Genomic DNA, 21399 nt, shown 5'->3' with positions numbered 1-21399 from the left:
GTTCATGTCTCTGACACACAAATATACATGAAACTGGACAACTCCCTAACTAACATGGAACTGCCATTAGGCGTAAATTTCAAAGTCATTAAATAAGCTAATCTATGTTCAATAAACCTTTCTATCCCAAATTTCATAGAACTCGCAACTCCCTAACTAATATGGAATTACCATTAGCCGCAAATTACAAAGTCAATGAATAAGCTAATGCTAGTATACAATTCTAGTGAGCACCTTAATTTTTAGACTAATGAAATAGCCAATGTTCTACAAAATAAATGGATTTGAAACTACCTAGTGGGCTACAATCCTAGTAATTGAGCAATCCATACACACTTTTTATAATAAATGGATTTTGCTTGAATATAGCAAACTAACTTGCCGTACAGTTCTACAATAGAAAATCCAGAACCATAGAAGTACAGGGAGATTGAAAAAGCATGTCTGACGTGTTCTTCGCAGCAGATAATTTTGGTATTTTCTTCTAAATCAAACTTACTCTATATGCCATGAACTGAACCAAACTGAAGTATACTGATTAAATCTAGACTAACCACACTCTTCTAATACATCAATCAGGAAACAGTTTCAAAATATATACAAATAAGAGCATCCTGAGCAGGTTACTTGTTAGTCACAACAGACACAAATTTCAAATTTCCTTCAAGAAATAACATCATTGGTACTATGACTTATGGTCAGTAGTGTCGCTAATGGTCAAATACATTACACTTCACTGGAAAACTTTAGAACACCGGAGCAAATACTTTTAGCAGTTTGAACTTCAGACATAATTGTCTTGAACAAATATCCAACTGTAGCACTCTGCACATGGGGGAAAAAACCCATGGTTAGATACTATGCACTGGAAAAAATAAGTTTGAAATACGAAGGTCTAAGATTTCAGAGTATTGCGTCATCTCATATGAAACTAATAATTTGGGAACAATTCCTACATGCCTAGCACCAAGAGCAAAGATATTTGTACGAGCATAATGAGTAGAATTCAATTCTGAATATAAAGAAAAGGCCACAAAGATGACTTTGGTTTTCATTGCCATGTGAGAATCGAGACTTGAATCTTTCATCATTCACGTCCGATGACATACAATATACTCATACAGCTCCTTGCATTAGTGTTTTCATAATTAACAAAATGAATAAAAAGGCTAGAAATAGAGCCTTATGTGCGATCAATGCAGCATACTACTAAACAATGGATCCAGAATGCACCGGAGCTAGTCTGGAAGGCAGAAAACAAAATGCCTCTTTAAAGACCTTGAGAGAAAAAATACCATGGAAAGTAAAGGTTAAATATCGGACCAAATCATTATCCTTGGGGCCAATCCTGTATTAGTAATACAGATGGTCTAAAATGTTCTGCGGGGTCTAGCTCGAGACCTGTGCATGGCCGGAAGAGATGACCTCATGGAGGGTGGTGCCATGGAGGTTGCACCTGTACATCAGAATAGTAGACCAACTCATATTTTAGAATGAAGATGGTCCATTTGTATCTCCTATTTGGAGTTCGTATTACCAATTGGAAAAGAGGAATTATGAGTGACATCGACATTATCTTTGTTTGAGGCCTGTTTTCCTTTTAGCCGCGCAATCTGTTGCTTATTTAAGCACTCTGTCCTCTGGTCCTTGGATAGGCCGGCATACCAACTGGTGCCACTTCTTAACTTTCAGCCACCATTTACTTCTTCAAGACGATGACTCGCGGAGCTTATAGATGTACAACCTACAATAAAATAGGAGATGAATTTATAAACAAGTAGTAATAGGTGCAACAATACAATCTAATATGAAGTGGATGAATATACCATCTGTATGTGTGTTGGTTATGTTGCTAAAAGCATTACATTGCACAGACCCTACTGAAGAAGCATGTATGTGTGCCACCGGATCATGGGTAACACTATCCCCAGCTGAAGGAATCTTCTGTTGGAGGTTTACACGACGCCGGTGCAGGGATGTTGGAGGTTTACACTATCCCCATCTGTATGTGATTTAAAATGTCAGGGTTATGTATCAACATATGTACAGATTGCCCGTCTTCAGTAGCAGACGACAAGAGGCGTACCACATCAGCGATGACGATGTCAATTTCTTTGACGAAGCTCTCTCTCTCTTCTCGTACTCGGCAGCGGTCTGAAACAAAAAGAGCAGCAACAAAAAAGGGTCAGACAAATTAAAACGTGATTTCATTTTTTTCTTTTGAAAATCAAAGGAGAATAAGATAAGAATAAGTTGAAAGCATTCATGATTCATCCATGTCGATCCCACGGACCTTGGCGATCATGCCAACGCCCATCTCCATGGCGAGCTTGGCGAGGAAGAGGTCGTCGGCGAGGAGGCACTCCCTGAACCCTCTGAAGCCCAGCAGCCAGCGGAGCAGCAGCCAGCGCTCCATCTCCGCGAAGCGCTGCACGCCGTCACCCGTGACGTGGCCACCCTCCACGGCCGCGGCGAGGTCCGCCGGCAGGCTGGAGAGCTTCCTCCCCTCCTGCGCCAGCACGAATAGCGCCTCCCCCCGGTGGCCGCCCCACTCGCCGCCGTCGTCCCCTATTTCGCGATGGCGGCTGCCGTCGTTGTTGTTGCCGCCGCCGTCGTCGTTGCCGTTGTTGCCGAGGAGGGCGAGGGGGAGGAGGGTGGGGAGGAGGGGGCGGGGAATGGCAAGGTGGAGGCGGAGTGGGAGGGAGCGGAGGAGGGAGAGGCGGGAGGGGGGATTCTGGCTATGAAGGCGGGGGTGGAGGTGGAGCTGGCCGAGGTGGGGTGAGGAGGATTGGTGGCGGTGGGCGGAGGGGGAGGAGTGCAGCATTGGGGAGTGGGAGGCCATGGCTGGCGGCGAGGGGAGGGGGGGATGGGGAAGGCGGCGGCAGGGACGACATGAGGAGGATAGGAGCAACCGACGGGAGAGCGTGGGGCTCGCGTGGGTTTTTTTTCCTCGAGCGTGGGGGACGGATGACGGGGGTCGATCGTGGGATTAGTGGGATGAGCTAACCGTGGTTTGCTGCTAAACATTCAGATGATTTGGACCGTTAGATCTTTTGATTAGATGGATGAGATGAATTGGTTCTCCGCCCTCTTGTGTTTTTATAGGGGTAGTAGATAAATACTGTTTTGTCAAACTCTGGTTTGTTTTCCTGGCGAATGTTCCAACTTATGGGCAACCAAAACCTCAACCATTATTTCCACTAGCTATGTTTTCATCTGAGGCATAAACCAAACATACACTTGGCCTCTTGGTGCCCACAAGGCCATCCAAAGGCTTGTGCAAAGTCCTGCAGATACATCGTTTTCTCTGAGTCAGTTTTAATCTTTTGATGCATATATGTAATGCTAAGCTGTAAATTGTGCTCCGGTAAAAAATTAAGGTTGTCAATCGTACTACTGGAGAAAAAGAGAAATGTAGACCGATGAACTTAATGTGATGTGTACTTTGGCGGATTCTCCGCTTCCTGCACACGAAACTGCACGAGCGCCTTTCTCTGTCTTGGCCTGTTTATCTCCCGTCGGTTTTTTCTATCCTCTAGTGGCCCTATGAATCTCAACTGCCTCCACCTCGCGAGTCCACCCACCGCGCTTCCTCTCTCCTACCACCACCGTTGTTCTGGAGGGGCATAGCGATTCCGACAACCAATGATGCGACAAGCTACACTCTCCTGCTTCTGAATGTGCACACCGCTAGGTTCTCATGAGTCAATTGAGGGGGGCCGAGGAGGAGAGGCATGACGCCACAAAGTTGTGTGGCACCTCCGGCAGATCTGCATTGCCGTCTTCTCATGTTGGCTCCTCCGCGTGTTAGTCAGCGCTGCAATTGCAATTGCTTTGTTTCCTAAAAAATACTTGCAATTCTGGCCAGTCGACACCCCATACGATTTCTAGAGATGATGTGTTTCCATATGCCTCACATTCATATTTCATAGCAGATTGCGTCACCCAAACCATCTTTCATTGTCACGTCTCTCTCTCTCTCTTCATGTTTGGCTGAGAAAGTATTGGTCAGGCTTCCCTTGCCGAAAAAGGATTCCCCCCGCTATGTATTCCAAAGCAACCAACACCGATACAAGGATAGCTGGGGCGAACAGCACAGCAAACCCAAAAGAAAAAGAAGAAGAAACAAATGCCAACAACGGCAGCTCGACAAAGCGCGGATGACCCGCCACCGCTACGCCCTCCAGACACAAACCACCACAACCCGAGGCTCCGAACCACCGCGTACCAAGCAGCACCTCCAAGAAGGATTGCGACGCCGACGACGCTGCTGCCCGGACATGTTCTAGAGTTTCCCCCGGCACGCGGAGGGAGGTGGGGGATGGATATCACCGACACCCTCCAGGGAGGAATGGTGGCACCCGCAGGTGTCACCGCATCGAAGCCGAAAAACCGGCAAGGATTTCTCCCGCACTCCATCCCCACCGCCCAACGGACCGGAGCCGACCAACCAGACCACCGCCCACCAGCATGCGTCATCACGGTTGTGCCGCCACCCACACCGCCTCACTGCGGACACCAACACGAGGCCAAAAGGACTGGAGAGAAGCGCCCCGTGGAGGGAGAAGCAACACCGAAGCCGAACGGGAGGGAACCACCTCCATCGCCACCGTGCGGGAGGCCAGAACCTCCGGCACCGTCGCGGTAGCCGTCCGGACATGGCAGCAGGGCATGCCAGGCCACCCCTGACCTGGCCAGGCCCGAAACGGGCCCGCTAAGCCCCGCCGCCACGCTGCAGCAAGCCGGCGATGGCGCCGCCAGCACCCTGCTGTTCTTCGCCTCTCCCCCGCCTCCTGGAGGATGCGCCGCAGCCGCACCCCACCGCCAGCCCGCCCGGGCCCAGATGGGGCCCGAAGGGCCTAGATCTGGGCTGCGCGGGCGTCGTCAGAACGCGCCGCCGCGCTACCCCGCCGCCAACGGCGACGCCACCGCCCAGCCATCCGCGCGTGCAGCTCCAGGACCCCGCCGCCACGCCGGACCGCCGCCGCCTAGGGACACCCCAGCCCGCTCCGTCCCGCGCCAGAGGAGTGCCGAGAGGGGAATTGCGAGGGGGCCACCGCCGCCAGCGTTGCCCGGGCCAGGCCCGGCGGCGAGCGCCGACGACGGCGGCGGGGAGGGAAGGAGGAGGGAGGGTCGCTGGAGAAGGAGATCGGGGCGCGGTCGGTCGCCCGCGGGGGCGACGCGGTCGCGAGAGCCTGAGGAGCTCTTTCCGGCCAGGCTTCCCTTATAAGTGTCGGTCAGGCTTTGGCTGAGAAAAGTTGGTGAGCACATTAGCTTCCCTTATAATTGTAGTTTCTCCAAAGAGATTTGGTTACATCTGTGTGCCTTGCTCCATCACCCCTAGCTCACCCTAGTCTCTACAGTAAACACGGATTTGCCAAGCTAGTAAGAGATGGTGCGTTCGGAGCCTGAACTGACAGCCAAAGTTGTGCTCAACATTACAGCCTCGTACACCATATGAAATTTGTGTAACTAGCAAACTGCTCTAATCTTCGATGATACCATTACCACCTCCCTCCCCCTCGCGGTCGCATGTGTCCTTGAAGATTGCAAATGACATGTCATCCCTATTTACATTGTTAGAATAGCCTACTGCTATCTTTCTTCTGTAGAGCCTCTATTTTCCTTTTTGATCTGTGCTAGGTTGTAAATCTTATCCGTTCATGAATCAACTCCAAGCTGATATATACATACCATATAGCACAGTAGAAAATCTCAATATCATGGAGTTTAAAATCAATGGTTTCTACATCTAAGAAAAATCTCAGAGTTTGTGCAGCATGAAGCATCAGTGGTGGGATTGCCAGTGGTTCCATTGTAGCCAGATCAAACTTTTAGTTAGCATTCGCTATAGGATAGAAGGGCTGGCTAGGAGCCTTCAGTCATGTCATCATGAATCGGAGTTGCATTTTTGCACATTTCAACTATTGAAATGTAGGTTTTGCAGTCCTTTAACGTCCGACCATGCGCTCTAGCGGAAGTTGGCTGTTTCATAGCCTTCCTGTTCAGCGATATACTCCGGGTTAACTATTATTTTGGGAATAATTATACAATGTTATTATCTTGCACCAGTCCCTAAGTCAAATACATCTTCACCAACCGTGTACGTCGTCGAAGGAGTCGGGACGTTGATGTCAGTATGCAGACCATCACATTTGCTACCTCTCCTCACGACCACGTCAAGCTCCTCCTGATCTGGCGCTTCCCCGGCAGTAATGGCGTGATCGTCTACAAGAGCTTGCACTTCCGCGCCTCATACTGAAATCATGAAGATAATTCCCTGCCTAGCTCCAAACCGCCTTGCAAGTGTGTTCGCTTGTGTTTTCAGGGAGGTACTGATTCTTTGCGTGCGTTTTCCAGGCAAGATTCACTCTCTTGTCCGCACTGTGAACGACCACCCTCTGTCAACCAGCGTTGTCCCTTTCCTTCCCGTGGATACTCTAGCTCTACAAGACCTGAGCCAATCAGAACAAAATCCTCCATGGAGAGTGTCCTTCCCAACAACTATTCTTTCCAGCGCAGTAATACTGCAGCAAGTGAGATAATTGGAAGGAATACCTCGTCCAAGAATGCCTTTCCGCACACCTCTCATTCCTAACGCACATTTATCTGATATACCAAATTAGTACAGCTAGTGTGGGTGTCTGGTATTCATCTCCTCTGATAGTTCAGGTAAAAGAGGCTATAAGGTAGATAGGAGGGTACACAAGAAGACTGCATGCAAGGATAGGAGGCTGACATGCATGCTTTGGGCTTTATAGGTGTGACAATACCCATAGGTTGGTGCTCATGATAATTAGCTCCGATCCATATGAAAAGGCAATATTTCAGACAAATAACTATGTCTCCAACATGTGAAATATATTGTCATACAATATATGTGCCAATTCCTAAGTATATACTTCCTAATCGCCTTCATATACCTGAGCAGGTGACGCGAGGGACGAAATGTTTCGTTCTAGTTTAAGATTGAGAAAGTTAAACATCACCTCCCATTGAAAATATAATCCACATTGATACATTAAGGTGTCAAACCCAAGTTTTGATTCCTGGTGGTCTTGGGGTACCACCACCCTCCTAACCAATTAACAACTAGTTAATTACCACTAATTCACCTGCTTTGTGAAACTTTTTGGTGTACCTACTTTGTTCACTAAAAGGATAACTTTTGTCTCGGTCAAAACACCGAGTGAGACCCATGAGCAACTCATATCCACAAGATAGCTCGCAAGCCCCTGCATGACAACACCAAGTACGCTCTTGAGGTGCAATCTATCGGCTACATATAACTGACAGGATGTGTCTTAGTTTTCTAAATATCTCTAATGATTGTTTTATGTCCTAGGATATACTCCTACTTAGCATTGAATATTGTCATGGTAATTAAAATAAAAGATATAGAACTGCTTTAACGTAAAAAAATCCCCTATTATTGTCTTTTTCCCGCCGCTGTTACATCCGGACTGGTCCTGCACGTCCTCAAACATTTTGGGGCATCGTTGTCACTCTATACCATGGTTTTCACTTTCAGTGAGATTTCAACGAAATTCACTGAATTTCATTAATTTCAGCAGACACTGAAATATTACTTTTCGGCCAAAAAAATTCAGCAATTTCAGTAGTACACATAAATTCAAATGTTTTTCAAAATTTTCAATTTTTTAATTGAATTCAAGTGAATATTTCGGCCCTTTGACAGAAATGAAAACCGAAATTCGCTGAATTTTGATGATTTCAGTTGGTGCTGAAATTTTTCTGAAACTGAAATTGAAAACCATTACACAACCGTGGCACAAGTATCTGACTTCCTGGTTTCACTCTTATTGTTTACATAGTTTTCCTTGAATATGAAGGAAATGGCTATTTTGATTTGGTTCAAACTGGAAATTATTAAAATTCTTATACTGTTTGTGGGCTGATCACTCTTGAACTAATTATGCAAGTATTTCACTGGTGATAAAACAAAATCAAATTTTGTGTACCAAAGGTTTTTCTCCTCAAAGCTATAGAAAATTAAATCAGAATAAATCGGAGGGCAAGCTGTGATGTATCACACTACTCTGTTGTTCTTCTGAGCAGAACAGGCTTATGCCTGTGAGAAACAAAAGTCAAACCGGAGAACGTTAAAAAGCTCAAGCGTTAATTTGCCATATTTGTCCATGACATCCTTCTTTACCTCATGTAGATTAATTTTCACATGTGTGACCACTGACTGGCACTCTAGCATGAAATCCATCTAATTGTCATATTCATTTCTTAAACAGGCGTTTTATTCTTGTGGTTGGCCATGAGAAATTACTCTTTAAGCGAATGAATTTTATCATCAGTTTACCATCGCAGTTTAGGCAACTGTATGAAAATGCTGCAATGATGGTACGCTGCTCTGCCAAAATTCGCAGTTTAGGCGGGCATGCTACAGCTCGGTTTGGATTGATAAATGGAGGAGCAGATAAATTGGTGGTGGTTATAAGCAGGTGAGCTGGGTTGGGTTGGGTGTTTGGGCGCAGGCAGGCAGACAGGAAGCATGTGGCCATCTAGAAAATACTCTGTCCGCACTGGTGTGAAAAGCCATTAATCATCTCCATTCTCTCTCTACAAGTCCTGCTTGCCTGCTTGCCAGCAGAGGCGGGCCCACCTCAATTCAAGGGTATGCAGCTGAATACCCATTGTTTTTGGCAAAAAATTAGGTATATATAGCATATATACTGTGTCAGTATAAGAAAAAACGAAATTGGTACGCCAAGTCGCCAACGTGCTTGGTAAGCATTTATAAGCCCAAAACATAGGCTGGCCCAGTAGCCCACCTTCTCCTCGAGTCCACACCTTGGCCCAGAAGCGCATCACGCGGATACATCGTCGCCAAAAAATAGATCGATCTATCAGACGCGAGACGAACCGGCACCTCCCCTCCGCTGCTCCGCCATAGCCGCATCCGCAGATCGCACACGAACTGTCGGGCCGCCGCCACAGCCACTGCGCCGGCCGGCCGGCAGGGCTGTTGCCGCCGTCGCCTTGCGCGCGTGCGCACGGCGCGCCGCCGGTCCGCCGCGACGAACCCCTCGCTTCCTCTCCCTGCATCCCTTCTGTTCTAAGCTCTGAATTTTCTCATCTCTGAACCTGAAGCACAGAAGCAGGCAACGACAACAGCGAACAGACCACATTGATTCAGTTTCAAATACACAAGCACTGATTTTGTAAGGAACAACCAACTTCCAATTTCTGAATCATCTCATCTCTGAACCTGAAGTGGCACTGAATTCATTTTACAGGTTATGTCTCCTTTTTTTACTTCTGTAGGTTCTGTCACTCTGATTTTGTAAGGAACAGCCACGGTTCTTCTCACTGTCCAGCTGGCTGCACTATTGCAGGAGCATAGTTCGGCTCCTAAGTAAGTATTTTCACCACTTGACTTTCTTATTGAATTATAGGTTAAGTAAAGACCAGTTTGCAGCCAATTATGAATTGTTTAGACATGAGAATGTGCAATTCTCCATTTAAGTTTGTGATGGGAGAATGTTTATAAATTCTTGCAAGTTAAGAATGAGGACATCATCACTCATTTCCAGAGCATCAAGGATCGCAAAGTTATCATGTAATTTGTAAGCTTTTTTATCATTTACTATTTTCTATCCTCTATATATCTTAGATTTTGTCATGATATGTCGAACAATTTTTTACTTCTATATGTCGAACAATACCAAGTTATGATCATTTTTTATGAATATAATATATTATGTGGTATCTTTCATATAGTTTAGAACTAGTACAATACGTTGTTATAATCAGTTTTACACACCAAAAGGAAGGCTGTACGCCTCCAAAAAAGTTTTCAAATTTTGAATACACGGTCTTGAATTCCTGGGCCCACCCCTGCTTGCCAGGACCTCTATCTCTACATCTCTCTCTCTCTCAACATTAATCCCCCCACAGTACGGTTCACCCAGTGTTCGATGTCTATCAGTTGAAGCCTTTCACGTCGTATTAAACACCAGTCTTCTCTGAGTCACGGTGCACGACGAACCTGACGACTGGTGGTCTGCAGCCGGTCGAGATCCTGGATCATCCGCATGGTAAAGTGTGGCAACAATGCTGTGGTGCAGCTGCACATTCCCTGGTCTAACCTGTCACCTGAGGCAGCAACGGGAAAACTACGAGGTTCTTTGACGTCGCTGCCCAACAGAATTCATCTCGACAAGGGCAAGTTCTCAAGTTAGGGAGAGTGTCAGACCTGCGTAAAATTACAGTGGACTGGATTTGGGCCGCGTGAGTGTGGGATTGGAGCAGCGTGTGGCCCAAGCCGTTGTGACTATATATGTAAGCGTCATCTTTGCTTGGTCTCCCTTGCGCGAGCACACTACTGATATAGCTTTTTCGGCTTCACCCCATATAATTTTTCGGGGCGATGTGTTTCCATATGCCTCCCATTCATATTACATCGATCCAACCCATCATTTATTGTCAATGCACTCTCGTTGGGGAGCCTCGCCCATGTTCGTGTTTGTTTGATTTCTAGTACTATCCTAGTAACATAGTTATAGGCCGCAAGAAGTAGACTACAACACAGCGCTTCCTCCTTTATAAGTCCTGGTCATACTTAGACTGAGGAAGGTTGGTGAGCACATTAGCATTTTTTTCTCATTAATTTTGCTATAAAGTCCTAGAGTTTGCATTGTACCTGGGCCTTAATTTCCCTTTCTCAAAAGAGGTTTTTCTACACACGTCTGCTCTGCTCCATTGTCCTCCTGGCCTCTACACACAACACTGATTTGCCAATGTGGTGAAAGACGGTGTCTTTGGATTTTGATGCCTGTACCAAAGGTGAGAAGCCATACTCGGCGTTTTGGCCTCATACACCATCTAAATGCGGTGGGAGTTGACTCCCTCAACTCGCATTCCCCTTCCTACTTAAACTTCCATTATCTTCAAGCAATTCGTTGACTTTTAATCTCCTCACCCCTCCTACTTGGTAAATTCAGAATCTGTTTCCTCGCCCCTCAACCAACATGTCAGACTTTTAATATACCACAGAAAAATGACTAGTACAAATGTTTTTGCTCGCAGCAACATATCTCCCAAATCTGTTTCCATCCCAGACCAATTCTCTGCTACAAAATCCTTAATCCTAGCCTCTCCAACATGCCACCTGCAGACACAGTCGTTGAGAGAACTATACCCAGAAACAGTAGAGAAGAATAACTCTTCAGACCCAAAACCTGTGTTGTACCACCCCCACCATGATACGTTCTCCCAACTCCGTCTCAACGCCTGCCGCTCCGCTGGCTCCCTGCCCAGCTTCCCATGTCTGCCCCGCCAACGCACTTGGCCATGGCCACTACGTCCTCTGCCGCGACCGTGGTCGTTCCGACGCACCTTCGGCCGTCCAACTCCAACAAAAGCTTCACAAGTGCATGCTGCATGGTCAGGCAAAGTGAGATTTGAGTGGATCAGACAGTGTTCACAACCAAATCCATTCCACTGCTCAAATTGCTAGTAGCAAAGCTCCACCTCATTTCCTCTTCTTCACTGTCGAGGTGCTAGTACTGTTGAATATGGAATGAGTATGAACCTTTTTGACCGGCTCAATACAGAATACTATATGAAAACAAAGCAACGACGGAAGAGAACAAACATTTTCCATTTGCTCTAGTGGGACAACCGTACCATCCAGATATGGGAAAGACAGACAAGACAACTCCTGCGTAGTAGGAAGAAGATCATCAACACATCATGTCAGTTTTCTATTAAGATTTCAGATATGCTCGTAAACAATCCATAGCTCATATAGCTGGTAAAGGTCACAAATGTTCCGTACAAAACACAAGTGGGAGGTGTTGGACCTCCATTAAGGTATATTTTCTGTTTGATCGAACCATTTCAATAGCTAAGCCATCAAATTCCTTTGGTAAATTCAGAATCATGATTCCACATACCTGACGATCTGGCATACTATTCCACTATATTCTGAATAATATTTAAACCTCGGTTTAGACTAAAATTAGTCGACAGCCTGATTGTGTATCTCTGACCAAGTCTAGTACCTTGAAATTTTATGATTAAACCATAAACAATCTTATATATTGAAAAGCACCATCAACTGCAGTAAAATTCAGAAAAACCCGAATACTATACCCATGATCTATTTCCACATCGTATGTGTGGCCTGAACTACGAAAATAATTCATGCACGAGGGAAAGTGATTTAGTACCGATGATCAATCTAAGAGAAAGTTCCCAATACGAGGTGCGAACTAACCATGGTTTGCAGAATCACATCGGCAAAAAGAACTGCAAAACTATCTTCTTCACCAAACGAAGTTGCAGAAGCTAACGAATACAGGCAAATAATCCAGCTCCATAACTGCTGTGCAAAGCAATCTACATAACAATATCTGAAAATACGCTGCAAGTTTAACCATAGTAAGAATCGAGAAAACATAACATTTTCTATTTCCTGCAGGCATTATAGCACAGAAACATCAATAAGAACACAATCATCTTAAATTCTTAATCCATACCAAATAGTTCAATGATTCCTGATAGTTCAAATAGAGAATTCATAGATAGTGGTAATGATGAGTAATACAAAACACATTTTACAGGTGTTGATAAATAAAATTAACACCCGATCACGCGTAATGTACAAAACAATTTTAATAAACATAAAAACTCAATCACTGTAGGTGAAGGCGTGCAGGACGGTCTTCTGGCACATAGCAGTGCTCACTGCGTACCTGGTGAGGCCCCTCACCTTCAGCGTGCGTCCAGTGTCCTCCTTGTATCTGTATACCTGTGTACATATGATTCAGGACAGGTGAAGCATACAAAGCTCTTTCCTTGACAATTCAAAATTGGGTATAGCCGTATAGGTACGATCAGAAAAGTAAAGATAACGAACAGAACGTAAATACCTGTGTTGTTCCGTGATGTAAGGCACGCCCGGCCCAGCACGGCCTTGCGCAGCTCCTCGCTGCAAGCAACGCTGCTCAGGACAGGTGAAGCATACAAATGACCAGGAAAACACAGAAAATGATAGACAAATTCAGAAAACGAACATAATGTAAATTCGTGTCGTTCGGTGATGTAGGGCACGGCCGGCACGGCCTTTTGCCGCTCCTCGCTGCCCGCAATGCCGCCACGCCCTGACCCTGGGATTCCGCGATGGCGGCGGCGTCCTCCAACAACCACGCCATCCCTTGAGTCTTGTCCTCACCAGGGATTATCATGATGGCGGCGTCGGCGGCGGTCTCAGAGGTCGGTGGAGGAGCGCAAGAACGGGTGACCACGCCCCGTGGCGTTGTCCGTGGGGATCCGTGGCGGTGGCGGCGTCCATTGGGATCCTAGAGTAAAGAAGAGTGGCGGAATTATTTTTCTGTTTCCTTTTGTGATCATTCGTAAAGAGATAAAACTAATGGAAGGTGATAGTGGGAGGTGGGACGAAAAAGAACAAAAATAAAATAAAATGGTATTAGGCTACCAATTCCCGTTTTAGGAGTAGAGATTAGGAGTACAAATGTAGGGTACGCCCGGCATGGCCTTGCGCAGCTCCTCACCAACGCTGTTCAGGACAGGTGAAGCATTCAAATGATCAGGAAAATACAGAAAAAGAATAAACAAATTCAGAAAACGAACATAATGTAAATACACGTGCTGTTCCATGATGCAGGGCATGGCCGGCACCGGTTTTTGTGGCTCCTCGCTGCCCGCAACGTGACCACACCCTGACCCTGGGGTTCCGTGATGGCGGCGGCGGTGTCCTCCAACAACCATGCCATCCCTTGAGTCCTGCCCTCACCAGGGGTTTTGCGATGGCGGCGGCGGCGGCGACGGTCTCGTAGGTCGTTGGAGGAGCACAAGGAGCGGTGGCCATGCCTAACGGCGGCGTTCGTGGGGGATCCGCGGCTGCGGTGGCGGTGGCGGTGGCGGCGTCCCTGGGAATCATAGAGAAAAGAGGAGTGGCGGAATGATTTTTTTGTTTTCTTTTGTGATTATTTGTAAAGAGATAAAACCAGTGGAAGGTGATGTCGGGAGGTGGGACAGAAAAAAAAACAAAAATAAACCGGTACCAGGCTACCAACTTCCCCTTTAGAAGTAGAGACGTAGGGCACGCCCGGCACGGCCTTGCACCGCTCGTCGCTGCAAGCAACGCAGTTCAGGACAGGTGAAGCATTGAAATGATCTGGAAAGTACAGAAAATGAATAGAAATATTCAGAAAACAAACAAAACGTAAATACTTGTGTTGTTCCGTGATGTAGGGCATGGCCAGCAAGGCCTTTTGCCGCTCCTCAATGCCTGCAACGCCACCATGCCCTGACCTTGTGGTTCCGCGATGGCGGCGGCGGCGTCATCCAACAATCACACCCTCCATTGAGTCCTGCCCTCACCAGGGGGTTCGCGATGGTGGCGGTCAAGGAGGTCGGCAGATGAGCACAATGAGCAGTGACCACGCCATGTGGCGGTGTCCATGGTGATTTGTGGTGACGGCGGATCCGCGATGGCGGCAGCGACGTCCTTGAGGATCCTAGAGAAAAGATCAATGCCGGTGGTGGGAGGAGTGGCGGAATGGTATCTTTGTTTCCATTTGTGAGTATTTGTAAAGAGATAAAGCCAGTTGAAGGTGGTGGCAGGAGGTGGGACGATAAAATGGATGAAAATAAACTGGTACCAGGTTACCAACTCCCCCTTTTGGAGTAGAGATACATGCACTGGATGGTTCGTGTGTATGGAATTCTACTCAACTTTTTTTGTGGTAAAACGTCCAATCTATTCAGCAACAATCATGATAGTGTAACGAATACCAGAAATAATAAGAATTACATCAATATCCGTAGATCACCTAGCGACGACTACAAGCACCGAAGCAAGCCGAAGGCGCGCTGCCGTCATCGCCCTCCTTCACTGGAGCCGGGAACAACTTGTTCTAGTAGATAGTTGGGAAGTCACCATGTTAAGACCCTATAGGACTAGCGCACCAGAATAGCAACCCGTATCATTGAAGAGAAGTTTAGATCGGGAAGGTCCATCCTGTGGACACATGGACACCAACGAACAAATACCGGATCCACCAAAGACAAACACCGACCGAATCCCGAGAGATCCACCGGAGACATACCTCCACTGGCATACATAGGAGACCAGTAGGGGCCCTCGCCCCCCCTAAGACCGTTGATTTGACGCTAGTTAGTAGATGAACAGTGTAGAATTTAGGAAAACAATACATGTATTAGTATTATTTAGCCCATGTTATCAAAAGATTGAGTGTTTTGGCCCATTGATCTTTAATTCCTAGATCTGCCACTGTAAACCTTCACACGTCCTCCGATGATGCTAGAAGCACCATCAAGACAGGGACCAGGCGGGGAAAACCTTATTCCATCTTTAGAGAATCACCGCGTCCTCGTCTCTCAGAGCATGACACAAACCCCAAGGAAGCTCAGAAAAACATTCAAAACTGAAGCCCTTCGCATGCAAAGACCAGAATTCACCACGCCTCCATGGCCCTAAGGCTACAGGAGACGAGGCAGACCGGCGTCGACGCCGGCGGAAGGCAGAAGAAACCCTAGCGGCGCCTGGGTACGAATTATAATCAACTTAGATTTACGCACGATTATGTTTGTAGTTGCTAGATCAAACATCTAGTATATGAACAACGCGATATACACGACAACCATATTATCAATCACTATAATCATGGGTGTGTTTGTGCCTGTATAGGCCATGATAACATTTTTGGTGTAGAAAAGAACTGTATAAGGTCGTGGTATATAGTGACCATTACATGTGTAGTGAAAAACAAAAAAGGGGATGCAACTATTTAGGACAAGCTAACGTCCACACGTGTGGTGGGAGTGTAACTCGCTCACACGCCCTATAACACACAGACTTCGCCACATCACCGCTTCCATGCATGTGGAATTCTTTTTGAATTTTCAGTTTTTAAAAAGTTTTATCCCTTAGATGAAAAATCCGATTGAAGATCCGTTTTCACCATTAAGTCCCTCGCAACGAGATCTTCGAAACTAGATCTTATATCAATATATTTCGACGAATTTTTTGGGGGGTTAAAAGTTGCCATGCCTATTGCATATAAATTGCCATGGTATTTAAACTAAAGTTGCCATGATATGTTTCAGCTATTTTCTTCTCCATTTAAAAGTAAATTTTGACATTTATAAAATGGGCATTTAAGAAACTAGACTTGTCATGAACCATAAACTAAAATTGCCATGATACCTGCACTTAAAATTGCCATGGTTTATACAAAAATAATTTTTTTGGTCAAAGTACTGGAGTTGCCATTATCAAAATAATAAAATTGCCATGCTCTACAAACTGAAATTGCCGCATGACAACTTTAGTTTAAGCACTATGGCAACTACAGTGTAAACATCATGGCAACTTTTGGGCAAAATAATTTTTTGTCGAGACATATTAACATCGGTTTTGGTTTTGAAGATCTCATCGAGACGGATTTAATGGTGAAAACAGATTTTTAATTCAATTTTTATTTAGGAGATGAAACATTTTTAAGCAGAAGACCAAAAAAATTCCTACTGATGTCATATGTTCACATGTGGCAAAATGAGTGATAAAGAAGATGTGTGGGCGATGTGCAAGATGCCACACGTGCGGGTGTTAATTTTTCCAATATTTATGCAGCCTACACAGGTAATGGTTCGAGCCAAATGACGTGAAAATATCGCAGATCATTATCATAGCACATAACGCGTACTCATATATGTACTTCCATTAAATATGTTGCACCGGATACACCTAGCAAGAATTTACTACAAACAAGTTGTCTTAGCTGTCATGTACATACCTCATTCATCTAGAATTAACATATTTGTAGTATTATATGAATAATCAAGGACTATGTAATTTGTCTTTTCTTTAATTTTACTTGCCATTAAAAATATTTAGCTTTTTCTATATACAACATCACTTGATACTAGAAAATACAATCCAGAATATTACTTTGGTGTGCATGGATGTCTAAAGCGCTCATGACTAGCCTTTGTATAAGGGTCCTTATATATAGGACACACTCTCCCGGATGAGGATTTGTAGCACATCGGTGCTCCCCCCACCGATATCTATGCCTCATGTTACTCTAGCCAGATCAAGTTACAATTCAGAGATACCTCTGGATACATCCGCTCAATACTATCACCGGTGGGCCCATCTTTAAATGATTGTTGTACTCTAGAACACCTAAGAACAGCAACAATAATGTGTGGTGCAGACTGCTGTGACCGAATTAATTCAAATTCAGCACCAGGTGTTGCGAGTCATAATGAATGGGAATGAATAAAAAGGAAGCCTCCCGTTAATTTTGATTTCAGTTTAGGACTTTCATAAAATCCGTTGAACAATGCATCTCATTTATGATTGATGAGAGTCGATTCATTTGAGCACCTAATTATGTGAGACTCTGATAGTTGCAAGACAAATGTTTCATAACATTTGGGGATATAATAAGAAACCTAAAAAAATGATGCGTTGTTGTTCCTCAATACCCAACTTCTTGGTTATAAGGCAAAAAATACACCTTGGAAGACAGAAATATATCCTGGTTTACGTAATATATCTAGCTTCTTGGGTATAAGTAAAAAAACATCTTACTCACAATTAAATTCGGCTTAGTCAAAAATCCACATCCTGGAACTTAAAGAAGGATCTTTGTCTTCTAAGATATTAAGTAAACTTCCTGGAACTTAATACTATCCTGGTTACATCTTGGCTGACAGAGAAGCTACATATAAACCTAAACTTCCTGGAACTTTTTAATTTTCACATGAACTTCCTGGATCGAAGGGCAGGTAACAATTAACCAGGTGATTTTTCGCAAAAAAAAGAAAGAAGTAGGCTAACTACAGAGATCTTATTTACAGGTTCAGTTGAGATTCAGGAAGAGGTACAGAACGGCGCTTGATTGAGGATCCTCGGGATGAGGAGGACGTTGAGAGTTGGCGGCATGGATTTACTGCTCCCCATCTTGTCTGTGCCACCTATTTCCTGCTGCTCGCTGACGCCACGGGCTGCCACTGCTCGACGACATGGCCTGCCCCTGCCCCAGCTCCGCGTACTGCAGCTGCTGCTCGCTTCTCGCCGCCACAGGCAGTCGCTGCCCCAGCGGCTAGCGTTGCGTACTTCTGCTGCTGGCCGCCGCCGTTGCATACCCAATGGTGTCAGAGTTGACGAAAAAAAGTAGAAAACCTCAGCGAGAAATTTTGAGGAAAGAAAATTTTCAGAGAAAAAACAAGGAAAGAAAAAACGATCTCAACACCTCAGAGAGAAAATTTGAGAAACAAAAATTTACAGAGAGAAAATACGAGGAAAGACTCAACACCAAACCACCGAGGATCCTTGCATAGTCGCCGACCTTCATCCCCAAAGTCTCAGCCCATGCCGGATCTGCAGTGACCGGCTCGCACCCGAATCCATCGATGTTCCTGTGCGGCGTAGGAGGTCGAATCCGTCGCCGGCTGGAGGTGATATGGCAGCGGAGCTTCGTCCGGAGGGGCGGCAACAAGTGGGTGGCAGTGTGGGCACGAGTGACTGGTAGGTCGATGACGAGGCACACATTTCGCCGGAACAGGGAGCTCGAGAAGTTTAGACCTGGGAGAGATGAAGTGGGGAACGGAAAGAGGATGAGGAAGAGGAACAGTGGACAGGCGGGGTAGATATGCTGCAGAGTGCGGTGGCCTTCAATGCGGCAGTGTGGGCCATTGGTGGAACATAACCAATCTTACAGGTGGGGCCAGCTCGTAGGAGACCACATGCATATACGAGATGTTTACGAACAAGTGCTTCATGGATACAAAGATTAATACAGCGCATTGAATTGGATCGGTCCGAATCTAAATGGGCAGCTACGGACGGTACAGATGTGCATGGGTGGAGCACCTGGGTGCTCCAGTGTAATTTCCACACTCTCCCTCCTTATATAGCTAAAATCATATCAGCCTATCCTTATCCTCCGGACCAGAGTACCACCCACAAATTAATGTAACATGAATGGAGTCGAGACTTGTGAAAAGAGAGGTAATATGAACACCAGGAGGAGCTGCATATACGCAAGATGGGAGTGAGAGGCAGAGGGAAACACAGGGGGTTCCTGAAGGAAATATATTGTAGTGGTCAAAGGACTGGAAGTTGTTTGCAGGACAAGCTACAAGCCTACAATACCAACAGCTTTGCTGGCCCCGGATATTCCTTTGGTACCACTGGTGGATCTCGCTTTGCTCGGCAACATACACTGTAACAGGAACAGAAAAGCCCTTCATGGGGGCACAGCTGAATAACTTGACTCTCCTGCACTTCGCCCAAACTGCACTTCTACTTTACGTCAGCTATTGATCAAACCACGACCTTGCTCACAGTATCTATGCAAAAGCTAAGCTAGTTTTTTTCAATCTGGCCAGGAAAACAAAGCTATCGATCAAAGCGTATCTTGCACACGTTGCTTGACCAAGAGATCATAGAGTGACCAGCACCCACAACAGTGTGCAAGAAAAATCTATGTAAAACTATCATCTAGAGTGACTGAGTTCGCGTATAGATTTTCCTGCCGGTGCTTTGAAAATACAAGTAGTGTATCTGTATGGCACATTGGCACTCCGTGGTAGTTGTTTATTTATGAAATAATATAACGATGAAATTCTTCAGTGAACCATGCCACATATGGGCTAGTACAAATCTATTAGTATCAATCAATCATGATGATCAGGGACGCCATGTGTCAGTGCAGACTGTGATCACATTGTTTGTGTAGACAAGGCTCGTGTGAAGTTTTGTTCCGTAGTGAACCGGCTTATGGAACCTACACACCTCCATATGTTATTCACTTCAAAAAGGATGTTAAATCATAAACCTCTGGATCAATAGATGAACGCTGACTTCTTTATTAAAGTAACATATCAACATCCAAAAAGTTTTACAATGTAAAGAAAAGGTCCAAAAACAATTGGCCAATAACAAGATTAGATGACTCCGACACATAACTTATTATTGGACAGTCATCCAAACCGTTTGAATGTATATTATGCTACCATCCTCCAATGGTTCCACCCAACGGCCATAAGTGCCTGATACTCTGCAAGTTGCAGAGAGCACCACACACACATGACACATCCATCCTCAGCATCTAAAGGTAACCTACCAAAAAATTGCAAGTCGCCAACAGCAAGGCACACTAATCTGCACAGACAAGCGCCTTAAGCCCTTAATTTTTGGGTGAACACCGACCAACCAGTTCCGTGCAAACTCGCTATGCTAGTAGGTGGAGGGAGAATAAAAGCGACGTGTGTCATTCAACAAAGAATGGCGGCAAACGAGCAGGAAGGAAATATATAATGAAATGTTTTCCTCGTCGCAAAATTAACATTTTTACTTCCTTGCCATCTGCGTTTCGCCATACTTTCCTTTGTTAGGATCACTCCTCTGTCTACGGACCACATAACAATATTTTATTTTTCCAAAAACAAATCTTTTACAAATCCACTTGTACCCATTCAGAGCCTGACGAAACTGGATATTCCCAAACACATCCCTAATACTGAAGCAACAAAACCAACTTTCCATTGCACGATATATACAGGTTCAGATACTGAAATCCTAGTATTTGTCTTAAAGGCAGGTATCATCCCAAAATCTCACGTTATGCCATTACCTACAGAGAAAGAGCCTTTGCTAAATAACTCCGCATTGAAAATCATCCAACCTTTCCAAAACGCAGATTCTTGTGGCTTTGACGACACTTGGGATCGGATCTTTGCATGAAAGTATTTTTTGGAAGCAATTCCTGCCAAACACCTTCCACGGTAAGTAATGTGCCCATCTATTTATAGAGCAAGCACTTTTTTGTCACCTTGTGGTCCTCGATCCTAAGACCTCCTTGATCCTTCTAACTACATAGAATTCTCACTTAGCTAACCGAATTTTCATTTATGCTCATCGGATTTCTACTAAAATATTGATATGTAGTGATCCAATCTATTCCACAGTGGACCTTTTGGGTATTTAAAAGAAAGATAACATAAGCATCGCTAGACTTATGATGACAACATTGATTAGGACCAGACTTCCCCCATGGGACGTCAACTTGCCCTTCCAACTATAACACTTAAAATGTACTAACGTATGCACTTCCATCAAATACGTTGTGCTGAGTACAATATGTGGCTAATTTTTTTAAATAATACATTTTTTTATTAATTTGCACAAATATTATGCTCAAAAAATAATTTTCGAAAATAATACACCGTCGGCCCGCGGCAGGCCGAGTGGACCTAGTCGGCCCACAGCAGGCCGACTGAGTCCCTATCGGCTAGCTGCTGGCCGATTGGCCTGTCGGTCACCAGTTGAGGTCCAGTCGGCCAGTAGTGGGCCGACAGAGC

General features: G+C 45.3%; 1 protein-coding gene and 1 long non-coding RNA gene across 7 annotated transcripts; both read right to left on the bottom strand.

Annotated features, from left to right (window-relative positions):
- Nucleotides 1–515: 515 nt before the first annotated feature.
- Nucleotides 516–3024, bottom strand: LOC125549235 (uncharacterized). Of its 6 annotated transcripts, none has more exons than XM_087514018.1 (5): nucleotides 2087–3024; nucleotides 1866–2002; nucleotides 1572–1744; nucleotides 1402–1456; nucleotides 516–825 (listed from the first exon to the last, which is right to left on the bottom strand). In XM_087514018.1, exon 1 carries the CDS (start codon nucleotides 2840–2842, stop codon nucleotides 2264–2266), a length of 579 nt encoding a protein of 192 aa, XP_087370144.1. In that variant the 5' UTR covers nucleotides 2843–3024; the 3' UTR covers nucleotides 516–825; nucleotides 1402–1456; nucleotides 1572–1744; nucleotides 1866–2002; nucleotides 2087–2263. The 6 variants fall into 6 exon arrangements, with proteins under 6 accessions (XP_087370144.1, XP_087370145.1, XP_087370141.1 ...); XM_087514019.1 differs by having other exon boundaries at nucleotides 1877–2002; XM_087514015.1 differs by having other exon boundaries at nucleotides 1296–1744.
- A 14579-nt stretch (nucleotides 3025–17603) lies between these two features.
- LOC147981593 (uncharacterized) lies at nucleotides 17604–18866 on the bottom strand. Its single transcript, XR_015598976.1, has 2 exons — nucleotides 18384–18866; nucleotides 17604–18156 (listed from the first exon to the last, which is right to left on the bottom strand). It is a non-coding gene; the product is annotated as an uncharacterized LOC147981593 (long non-coding RNA).
- Nucleotides 18867–21399: the final 2533 nt, after the last annotated feature.

This window comes from Triticum urartu, chromosome 3A, assembly GCF_056163025.1.
Source record: "Triticum urartu cultivar PI428250 chromosome 3A, HENAU_Tu73, whole genome shotgun sequence".
Taxonomy (NCBI): domain Eukaryota; kingdom Viridiplantae; phylum Streptophyta; class Magnoliopsida; order Poales; family Poaceae; genus Triticum; species Triticum urartu.
The sequence above is the reverse complement of the archived record's forward strand: the minus strand, read 5'-3'. Positions and strand labels throughout refer to the sequence as shown.

Coding starts and splice junctions, on each gene's coding strand:
- LOC125549235 (XM_087514015.1), bottom strand. CDS start 2,842: ATGGCCTCCCACTCCCCAATGCTGCACTCCTCCCCCTCCGCCCACCGC.